Source organism: Xenopus laevis, chromosome 9_10L (assembly GCF_017654675.1).
Source record: "Xenopus laevis strain J_2021 chromosome 9_10L, Xenopus_laevis_v10.1, whole genome shotgun sequence".
Lineage (NCBI taxonomy): Eukaryota > Metazoa > Chordata > Amphibia > Anura > Pipidae > Xenopus > Xenopus laevis.
In genome coordinates this window covers 44,466,586-44,477,522 of record NC_054387.1, presented here as the reverse complement: position 1 = coordinate 44,477,522, position 10,937 = coordinate 44,466,586, and the positions used below count along the sequence as shown (strand labels likewise).

Genomic DNA, 10,937 nt, shown 5'->3' with positions numbered 1-10,937 from the left:
TTTTCTTTATGCAAATGTTCAACAGAATTTGACATGTTGTATTCATTGTTTTGTGAAACACATGAGAAACAAATGCCAAATAACAGATATTAAAGCAAAACATATACTTTGTTCAGTCGATACACGTTCAAGGACAAATTTGGAGTTTTGTATTTAAAAGAAATGCTAAAATGCAGCAGTGCTTCCTCGTACCTGTAATGTGTTTGTGTCACATGTAAACATATCATGTAAAAGACTTTATGTTTATCTCTCACCTGGTGCCAAGGCAAATTGCATCGTCCCTCCCTTTATAAAGAAGAGCTCAGTTTCCAGTTGCCTCATTTAGTTTGTCTCGCATTGGACGTAGGATACAAATTTTGGTCTGTTATTTACATATATAGGGTCAATTGTTGGGTAAAGATATTTTGCAAGGTCCAGAAGGCAAAAATATCTTCTTTCCTGGCCTCTCCTGTGCCCATTGAGCTCGAAATATCAGACTTTGCTCCTAAGGTTGTTGGCATAAAAATCTATACTTGAACCCTGGCTGTTTTGTCCTAAATCTACATTTTGGATCCAAGGGTTTCAGCAGGAGAAAAATTTATTTGCCACTGTGTTCAGCGCTTTCAGACCTTCTCATTTGGTAAGTACATGTTTCTCTTGTTGCTACTAAATGTTATTATACTAATAATCGACTTACTCGTATTTCCTACTGCATCTAGGTTTTGAATCAAAGAGATCAGAAATCCATTCCCGCTGTGCTCTGTGCTTTCAGACGTATTCATTCAGTAGGTTGATTTCTCTTTTGGTGCAATAAAACACCCTTTATTAGATAAGAGCTTAATAAAGTAAAAAAAAAAAGATAGCTCCTGATCCACTTAGTGTCTGTGTTTCACCAACTGCCAATCAAAAATAAACTTAAGCTGGCCATAGATGTTGAGATTTTTAAAAGATCCGATCCTCATCATGAGACCACGATTTTCTCGGAACGATCGTGCGAATTGTCCATCAACTAAAAAGACCAATTTGCCAGGAAAACAAAAGGGAGCTGCCTGCTTGGCCCTGCAAACATATATAGATTGCACTGGGACTGACAAAGATTTTTTAACCTGGCCGATCAATTTCCTGACAGATGTCGGCCGAAAAATCGTAAGATGTACGATTGTTCGAATCTCACTAACCGCACGATAATTTCGAAGGATTGGTCGGACTTCATTAAAATCGGTCGTTCGGCAAGAAGAATCTATGGGGAGCTTTACAGTATTAGAAAAACTGTTTGTTTATTGTGCAGCAAATTTACTAGCCCTTTATCAAGTGTAAAGAGGAAATATCTTTATGGGTATTTGTATAGTACTCAAAAAAGATCACTACAGTCACCAAATAAAAGTATATTAAAACCAAAACACCATCATTTGCCTCGCACATTTCATGATCCAAGAGCACTTAGTCATAGGCTTATGTAAAGGTAAACTAATAAAATAGTTATTGTTCTAAATATATATAGATATATAATTATATATAATGTATTATATAATACAGACTTTGGACGGGCTTAGAGCAATGTCCAGCGAGTACTACATTTGATAAAGGACTATGCACGTAACATGTAGTGTATTAGATCTACAATAAACAAAGCAGTTTTTCTAATACTGAGAGTTGCTGACGGATTTCAACATTTATCTTTTAAATGCTCTTTATTTAAATCCCTATGTATATAAATGCGCTATGCATCAGCTTCCCTGCTTGTCAGAGTAGTACAACTCTGCAGATTCTTCCTTATTTCTGCTTAATCTAAGTCAGTTACATTAAAGAATAAAACCACATTAACATAGGTGGTTATATTGATTTCCAAAAAAGCTTGAAAGTATTTTTTTTCAATCTTAGCCAGGCAGTAGGGGTCATGTACTTAGATCTTGGACAGAAGTACAAGAGCACTAATGGACAAAGAAGCCCCTTTGGTTCCTGCTCCTAATAAATACAGACAAATAGGCAGTGATACATTGATGGGGTGAACTTAGGTCTAGGTACTCCCAAAAGGTGACCTGTGGCAATTCTGCAACTTGCAAGGCGGGAAGCAAAATGCAAAAAAATGGTGTTTATACTACGCACCCAACTGCGGGAGCAATGGCAGTGACTGCAGCTGGACCCCTCAGTAGGGCCCGTTGGAGTCACTGTCGGAAGCCTGAAGATAAGTTTGCATGTCCCACCAGGGGGGGGGGCAGACTGAGGGGGGTTGGGTACAGCTCCTGGTCCCCTAGTTACACCACTCTGTACGGGTAAATGAATGACACGAAAGCAAAGACTTCTTTAAAGGAAACATAAAAAATGAGTGTTTTCAAGTAATACAAATATCATGTAGTGTTGGAAATATGTAATTTAACACCCACATCTATTATTTATTTACCTTTGTCCATCAGTCAAAAGCATATACCAGTTGGACAGGTGCATGAGTAGCCACAAGGAGTTTCTACGGAGTGCAAGTGCCTTTTGTTAACAGTATCAGTGTGCACTCCAATTTGAGACAAAAAAAAAAAGAACTTTGTGCATGCCTTTGAGGTCAGAGACAAAACTTTGACAAAAATGTTTAAAAATGCCAATTGATATTTTGTTATTATCAATACAATCTGTCTTATTAGTTATATTAATTACTGACAGTTATTAAACAATTGTCCAGTTCCACCCAAATTGTAATTATTAGATGCACTTTCAGGGGCCTCTTGAGGTGGCTCCAGCAATGCCCACCCCAGCTCTTACCTTTCCTGCGCCAGAAGTTTGCATAGTGCAATTGCATGCTCTTGCACTAGAAGAGCTGGATTTAAAGCGCCAGTTTAAAAAAAAAAAAAAAAAAGTAAATTTGGCTCTTAAAGTCACCAAGAGCGTCTTTTTGGTAACTTGTTTGGCACTGCCTCCTGAGGCGAGTTTTTCAACTCCTCTCATTGGTGCCACATCTCTGATGACATAATTTCAGATTAATTTCAGATAAAAATTTCAATTCTCATTTTCCAGATATGGCACACTCTAAATTAGAAGCAGAGAGCAGCACTGTGGCATCATCCATGCCCGTTGAGTCTGATCATACGGTGATTATCATTTCATTATTTACATTATTCATATTACATTTTGTTTGTAGCAAGATATTGAAAAAATCATTAAGTACATGTGAATAGTTTTCTTAGACCATTGGTTATACAGGAGGCCTGTAGCTCTGGGTGCCCAGCCTGATGGAGTATGTGGTAACATTGGGGAGAATTTGCTTTTTAAAATACGTCTAAAACACTTGTTTAATCAACCTCTATTTGCTGCCCTGCATATTCTTCCAGCCCTATCAAAATAGTTGTTACACCAATGTTTCCCTATACCTTGCTGTAAACTAATAGGGGGCTGACCGAAGATTAGAACTCCATGGGGGGGGGTGCTGGACCCAAAACGACACACTGGATTAGAAAATTAAGTGACACTAAGCTACAACACTTAGGGCACATGCCACTTGCACCCAAAGTCTGCACTTTATTGTGGATTAAAATTCATGCCGAATGCATTGCTGCATCTTCATTTGCAAAAAAAAATGATAGGCACAGCTTGTGGATGAATTGAGAATACATGTTCTAATATTGAAAGGTTCAATTTGATTGTGAGGTATTTTAAAACTTAATTTTTAATACATTTTAGAGGTTGTTCACCTTAACTTTATCTTGCAGATATCTTTGGGACACAGGGACCATGGGGTTTAGCTTCTAAGTTCAGGAGGCAGGAGACTAGAAGAAGAGCTGACTCCTCCCCTTCTGCTATACCCCCACCTCACTGCAGGGTAGCTCAGTTTTTCTAGCGTCTTCATGGATTCAAATCCGTGATAGGAATATTCTACGGCCAGACTTTGGTTATTGGCAACAGGGATTGTCCTGGAGTTCTCTCTCTGGAGAATCTCCCTTTAGGCTTCCGCCATCGTGGGACACCTGCACTGGGGCTAGTAAGTCTCCAGGTGAGTGAGCCACACATCCACCTTCAGCTCTCAATATCTGCTCTGGTATTTTCCAATTTTTTCTATCTTGTGTTCCACTGCGGAATGCATCCAGAACTGCCGACATCTTCCCATCCTTTGGTGCATATAGCAGCAACGTCACTTCCGCCCAGTCTCTGTGTGAGGAAGATCGTGCATATACAGACGGGCTCTGGTAATGGTTCACTACTCCTTGACCAGGGAGCTCCCCGGGGTGAAGTCTTGCTAGGGAATAACAGAAACAAGGCACAAGTGTCTTCTGGACTGACGAGCAGAGAATCAGCCACTGGTGCACGGTATAGCAGCTGGATATTCAAGCACATGATCAGCACAGGGCCAGAGAGTAGGGGAAGGAAATTCCTGAGGGGGGTAGGCACCAAAGGGAAGCGCTCACTTCTTAATAAATTAATTAATAAATTAATGAATAAATTAATCGCAAAAAAATAATATTTTCATTATTCATTCCTTAATGGCAGATAAAAAGTCAGAGGAGCCTTTTTCCAGGTCTAGTCATTCAACTGCTAAGGTAAAGTACTTGGCATGTGATAAATGCTGCAAACACCTGCCAGCTAGTCATAAGGACCCGCTATGTGATGGCTGTGCTCCGGCTTCTTCGGCTGAGTCCCTTCTGCAGGCTCAGGAACTGCCGGTCTCAGTTGATACAGTGGTCTCTTGAGAGGAATCTCTCCCGCAGGCCACAACGGTGACGCTTCCTCAACATCACATATTCACGGAGCAAGCATCCCCAACATGGGTGATCCAGTTATCTTCAGGCATTCCTAATCTTGCTGCCTGTCTAGATAAACTAGATAGACTGGACCAAGGTGCAGTGGAGTCTAAGACCCAGTTCCCTTGTCTTCTGTGGAGCTGAGGAATCTGTGGCTAACTCTCCCATTGGGGAGGAACATTCACTGGGTGAAGCAGAAAAATCATCAGATGACCAAGAGGATACTGAGTAACCAGCTAGATCCTCAGAGTCGCTAGACAGTTTAATTTCTGCGCTTCTCAAGTGCTTATACCTCAAGGAGTCAGAGGTTTCCTCAGACTCTTCTCTGTGTCGATCTGTGCAGATCTTTCCTTCTCATCCCCAACTTGACAATGTTATTCAGTCTGAGTGGGAACAACCAGAGAAGAGGTTTCAGGCTAACCTTTACTTTATCCTTTTCCAAAAGAAAGCATTGATAAATGGAGTTCCCCTCCCGCAATAGATGCTCTGGCATATATGGCTCTGCCGGTCTGGATGCGTTGTCCTTCAAGGATTCTATGGACACGAAATTGGAAGGTTTTGTGTGCCATATTCTCCTCCTCCTGAGATTCCTTAAGACATATCTTTGCATCTGCATGGGTAAGTCAAGCTCTCCAATCTTGAGTTTCATCGCTGGGGGATAGTATCTCTTCAGGATGACCCAAACAAGAGCTCCTCCACGTTGCTCTACAGATAAAGGATGCATTAAATTTCAACTGCGAAACATCCCAGGATGCCTGCTCAAGTGGTGCCGCACTTCGGTCTTGTCAGTAGCGGCATGAAGGTCCCTATGGGTAAAACTCTGGTCCACTGACCCATCTTCGAAAAAATCACTTACTACACTCCCCTTCAAGGGAAAACTTCTGTTTGGACAAGACTTAGATAAAATTATCAAGTCAAGCTACGGGTGGCAAGAGCACTCTGCTTTATCAAAATAAGCCACGTTCCAGTTTACGCAGGGGGTGTTTTTTTTCGTTCCCCAATGAATTCTAGAGACTTCCAACCTCAGTCTTCCGGGAACCAAGAACCAGTTCCAAAGTAAATTCATGAACAACTGTCAGAGCAGACGTAAACCAGTCAAAGCCTTCAGACAAATCTTCCTCAGCATGACTAACGAGACGTCTCCAGTCCTCAGTCTATGGTCGGGCCAGTTTTGGCTGAGAACTACACAGGATCATTGAATACAAAAGATCGTATCCCTCGGGTATCAGCTGCAGTTCTCTTTGATCCTGCTTTCTTTCTTTTTCATATCCAGGGTTCCAACAGAACCACAAAAGCAGGAAGCCTTTTTCTCCGCAGTTCGCAATCTACTACAAGAAAAAGTTATCACTCCAGTTCCCCCAAAAGAAAGATTTTGAGGGTTCTACTCAAATCTCTTTATCGTACTGAAAAAGGATGGGTCCTTCAGACCAGTATTAGATCTCAAAAAGCTCAACACATTCAGTCGCCCAGCCCGTTTCAAGATGGAATCCCTACTCTCGGTTATCGCAAGCATGAAACCAAACTAATTTCCTGCCACACTAAATATCAATAGTGATGGGCGAATAAATTTGTGAAACCGCCGCAAAAATTTGCAGTCATCAAAAAATGGACGCCTGCGTCTGTTTTTTTGGATGCCGGCGCATTTTCGCTGGTGAATTTTCACCGGTGACTCTGTTGCCATTTTGCGAATTTCATGGGAAATTCTTGCATTTTTCGGCGAAACTAAACGCCCCAAATTCGCCCATCACTAGATATCAGGGATGCTTATCTTCACATTCCCATTTTCCAAATCCATCAGAAATATTTGAGATTTGCCTACCTAGGACACCACTTTCAATTTCAGGCCTTGCCCTTCAGCCTAACCTCAGTGCCACGGCTTTTCAACAAGGTAATGGCGGCAGCATCACTCAGGGAAGATCCATAATGCCCTATCTGGACGACATCCTTCTGAAGGCATACGCTCACTGACTGAAATAGGCTGGGCTGTCAACACAGTGAAGTCAAAACTAATCCCCAGTCAAAGATTAACATTTCTGGGGATGATTTTAGACACAAGGGAGCAGAAAGTGTTCCTGCCTTTTTACGAGATAAACAACATTCAATCCCTAGTACGTCATCTCACCATGACTCTAAACATTTTTGCTCGTTTTTCCATGAGAGTCCTGGGTTCCATAGAAGTGGTTCCCTTCGCCCAGTACCACCTGAGGGAACTACAATGGAATATCGAATAAATCTTCCCAAAACCAGGGTATCCCTGACTTGGTGGTTTCACAACAGCAACCTAGCCAAAGGTCAACTGCTAACGGATCCACATTGGCAGATTCTCACCACAGATGCCAGCCTGAAGGGCTGAAGAGTCATGTTTGGCTCTTTCATGGCTCAGGGGATCTGGTCCTTGGCAGAAGCTCATCTGCTGATCAACATTACTGGCAGAGCAAAATCAGGGGAAGAGCCATACGAGTCCAATCGGACAATGCAACAACGATGGCTTACCTCAATCACCAAGGAGGCACTCTCAGTACTCTCAGTCGCCAAGCGCTCCAGGCGGTAAGTCACATCCTGTCATGGGTGGAAAAGCGCAACACCACACTGATTCGATGCTCAAAGAGAGAGACAAAGACTGGAGTACGTGGCGTCGCACAATCAATTGGTAACCTTGTGTTGATAATTGTGTCTTCCAAATTGAAGTGATCAACTATTCATCACGATTATACAAAATAAATACTGTGATTTTTGTGAGTGTCTCCTTTGTAGTCATTGAGTAGAATAAATAAAGTGAAAATCTTATGAAATCATAGTGAATTATATTTTATCCGGTTTCTTAATTGGAGTCCAAGTCGTGGGTTCAAGCACGTTTCTATGTTCACAATAAGCACCATGCACATTAATAATTTTAATTCACTATGAATTCACAAGATTTTCACTTTATTTATTCTACTCAATGACTCAACACCACACTGTCCTGCTCAGTTTGATGGCATGGCTATTGAGGCCCTAGTGTTGAAGTGTAAGGGTTTTTCCGCAAAGGTCAAAACCATTATCGCAGTGAGAAAGCCAGTTTCCTCCAAAACTTACTACAGAGTTTGGCATTGTTTCAGAGATTGGTGTGCACAGTAAGGGATTTCCTTTTACTCTTGTTCAGTTCCTAGGATTCTAGAATTCCTTCAGGTGGGGCAAGAGTTGCCACCTGGCTGGTATTTTACTGGTTTGGTGGGTAAAAATGATGGTTGATCTAAATGTTATTAATAGGGAAAAAAGATAAATATATAGGAAGGACAATATTTTTTCCAGAAAAACTGGCAACCCTAGGTGGGGCTTGACAAGGGACTGTCTCCAGCCTCTCTAAGATCCCAAGTATCAGCACTGTCCATTCTGTTTCTGCAAGGGGTGACTCACATAGTAGAGTCCTGCACGGGTCCATTTTTTGGGACCCCTACCCGACCCATACCAGCAACCTGCAATCTGCAACCCGGACCCGCAACCCGCATTCTTACCCGCTTGGACCCACTATCCGACCCTCAAGTACCTTATCCGCAACCCGGACCTGCGACCCGCTGACCATCAAGAATCAGGAAGTGCTGTCATTGTACACCGGAAGTGACATCAGCGGAAGTAGCCGTGATCAGAAAAAAAGGAGTAAAACAGGAAATGGCGTCATCGGAAGCAGACATGACCAGAAAAAAGGAGTAAATATCGCTATTGAGACCTGCAGCCTGACCTGCAAACCCGCAGAACCACTGACCCACGTCTGTACCCGCACCCGGAAATTCTATCCACAACCTGCAGGGTACCGCAGGTTTATGCGGGTACCCGACCCACTGCAGGACTCTATCACATAGTTCCTCCATACAGGGAACCACTCCCTCTGTGGGACCTCAATTAAGTTCTCAATGCCACGCAGGGTCTACCATTTAAACCCATGGCTTTGGTGCCCTTGTGTGGCTTTCTTGGAAGGTGGTCTTTCTACTAGCCATTTCATCAGTGCGCAGGGTCTCTGAACTAAGCGCTCTTTCATGCCAACCACCCTTCCTGATCTTTTATCAAGATCGGGCTGTTCTACGCACCATTGCTTCCTTTTGTGTCTTCCATATCAACCAGGACATTACAGTTCCATCATTCTGCCCTCAACCGAGTTTGCCAAAGGAAACTGCTCTTCACGCTCTGGATCCAGTGAGAGACATTAAATTCTATCTAGAAAGAACAAAGGACAAATCATTTCAAAATCAACCACCTGGTCCTCTATTCATTCGTTTACCAAGGATCCAGCTCTTCTTCTAGTGTCCTGCCTCCTGATGGTGGAAGCTAAACCCCATGGTCCCTGTCCCTAAAGAGAAAAGGATTTAATGGTGAGTAATACAAAATCTCCTTTTTAGTATAACACAGTGCTTGAGATTCTGATACGATTTGCAATTGGTCTTCACTTTTTTCTGTGGTTATTCGCTTATTTAGCTTTTTGTTCAGCAGCACTCTAGTTTGGAATTTCAGCAGATAGGTAGGTAGGTACTGTAGGTAGGGTCCAAATTTGGTGGCTAGAATCAAGGGCGGATTCCTTTCTGCGGCACCCCAATGCCATGTTGCACTGAAGGGTCCTAGCACCCGTCGTTGCGCCGCAGGGTCCTAACACCCGCCAATTTTCACACGCAACCCCCTGCCTTCCCGCCCCCACAGTCTTGCCACCCTAAGCCCAGCCCTTTGTGGCCTCACCACAAATCCGGGCCTGGTTAAAATGAAAGACTGCAACATAAATAGGAAAGAGGTGTAGCATTTGTAACTTCACAGAGGAATGCGTTTTGGCTGCTGGGGTCAGTTACCCCATTTTGAAAAATCTCCATTTTGGAGTTGTTGTGAAAGTAAACTATATGTTGGATTTTATAGTAATAACCACTACATTAATATCAACCTCTTTTGCCTTGGTAACTGCAGGGGGCAGACCCAAGGGTAGGAAACACCGACTGGTGCTCCTGTAAAAATTGTATACCGATGCCGACTCCGGAAGAATCTTTCTGCTGCCGAGAGGTGGAGAAACTCAAGAAGTACTTTATTAGAGGGTATACATGTATCACGCAGGTGGAAGAGTTGCTTCAGTTAATCAGTGAAGAGAAAATTCTGGCAAACAGCTACAGAAATTTAGGACAAGTTACTGACAAACAACTTCAAAAAGTCCGCAGGTAAGTTACATAAAACCATATAGGCGGCAAAACAACCCTATTGGGTTTATGTAATATTCAAATTTGGATATCCAAATTATGGAAAGATTCCCTTATCCGGAAAACTCCAGGCCCCGAGTATTTTGTATAATAGTTCCAATACCAAATCTGCATTCATCTATAAAACATCAGTTTATATCATCTGATGATTTGTGTTCTTCACAGATCCATGCGTCGGGACGCTTACAGAAACTTCACAAGCTGGACACATGGTTCTCTGGGCCCTGGTAATCGCATTCCGGAGCCATCTTGTGTTGTGAACCTGATCCGTGGCAAATATCCTGACCCTGATGGGAACTATATGGGATTTAGAAAAGAACCTGATACGGCAGAAGACATCTCTAACAGTTAATCATCAATTACTTTACATTTAGGTGGTTATGTAATAAAAGTAGGGATGCACCGAATCCAGGATTCGGTTCGGGATTCGGCCAGGATTCGGCCTTTTTCAGCAGGATTCAGATTCGGCCGAATCCTTCTGCCAGGCCGAACCGAATCCAAACCCTAATTTGCATATGCAAATTAGGAGCGGGGAGGTAAATCACATGACTTTTTGTCAGAAAACAAGGCAGTAAAAAATGTTTTCCCCTTCCCACCCCTAATTTGCATATGCAAATTTGGGTTCGGATTCGGTTCGGTATTCGGCCGAATCTTTCACAAAGGATTCGTGGGTTGGGTCGAATCTAAAATAGTGGATTCGGTGCATCCCTAAATAAAAGGCACTAAGTTTGCGCAGGAGCAGTAACCCATAGCAACCAATAAACAGGAAGCATTTACTGGTCATCTTAACATCTTATTGGTTACTGTTCGTGGGCAAACTTAGTGCCTTTTATTACATTTGGGGGTTAACAATGTTTTTATTCCCCCATTGTCAATAGATTTAGTTCATGTACATTATAAATGCAATTATATAGGTTTTTGCAAGCATAAAATCAGTAGTGAAGAAAAAGACATATTAAAAAAAAAACTGTCCTGTGTGTGTTATAACAATAATTTCCTTTTTTTGGTTGTGACATACAATGAAATAAAT

At 42.3% G+C, this 10,937-nt stretch overlaps 1 protein-coding gene across 1 annotated transcript; it reads left to right on the top strand.

The window, feature by feature from the left end:
- Positions 1 to 336: 336 nt before the first annotated feature.
- On the top strand, positions 337 to 10,335 carry LOC121398248 (P2X purinoceptor 7-like). The gene is made up of 4 exons (XM_041577164.1): positions 337 to 619; positions 2,983 to 3,056; positions 9,624 to 9,868; positions 10,073 to 10,335. The coding sequence occupies exons 2-4, from the start codon at positions 2,985 to 2,987 to the stop codon at positions 10,257 to 10,259; spliced, it is 504 nt and encodes a 167-aa protein (XP_041433098.1). The 5' UTR covers positions 337 to 619; positions 2,983 to 2,984; the 3' UTR covers positions 10,260 to 10,335.
- Positions 10,336 to 10,937: the final 602 nt, after the last annotated feature.

Excerpts from the sequence above, each read along its gene's own strand:
- LOC121398248 (XM_041577164.1), top strand. The coding sequence starts at position 2,985 with ATGGCACACTCTAAATTAGAAGCAGAGAGCAGCACTGTGGCATCATCC. Across the intron at positions 3,057-9,623 it reads CCGTTGAGTCTGATCATACG|GGGGCAGACCCAAGGGTAGG; the intron begins GTGATTATCATT and ends TGGTAACTGCAG. Across the intron at positions 9,869-10,072 it reads CAACTTCAAAAAGTCCGCAG|ATCCATGCGTCGGGACGCTT; the intron begins GTAAGTTACATA and ends TGTTCTTCACAG.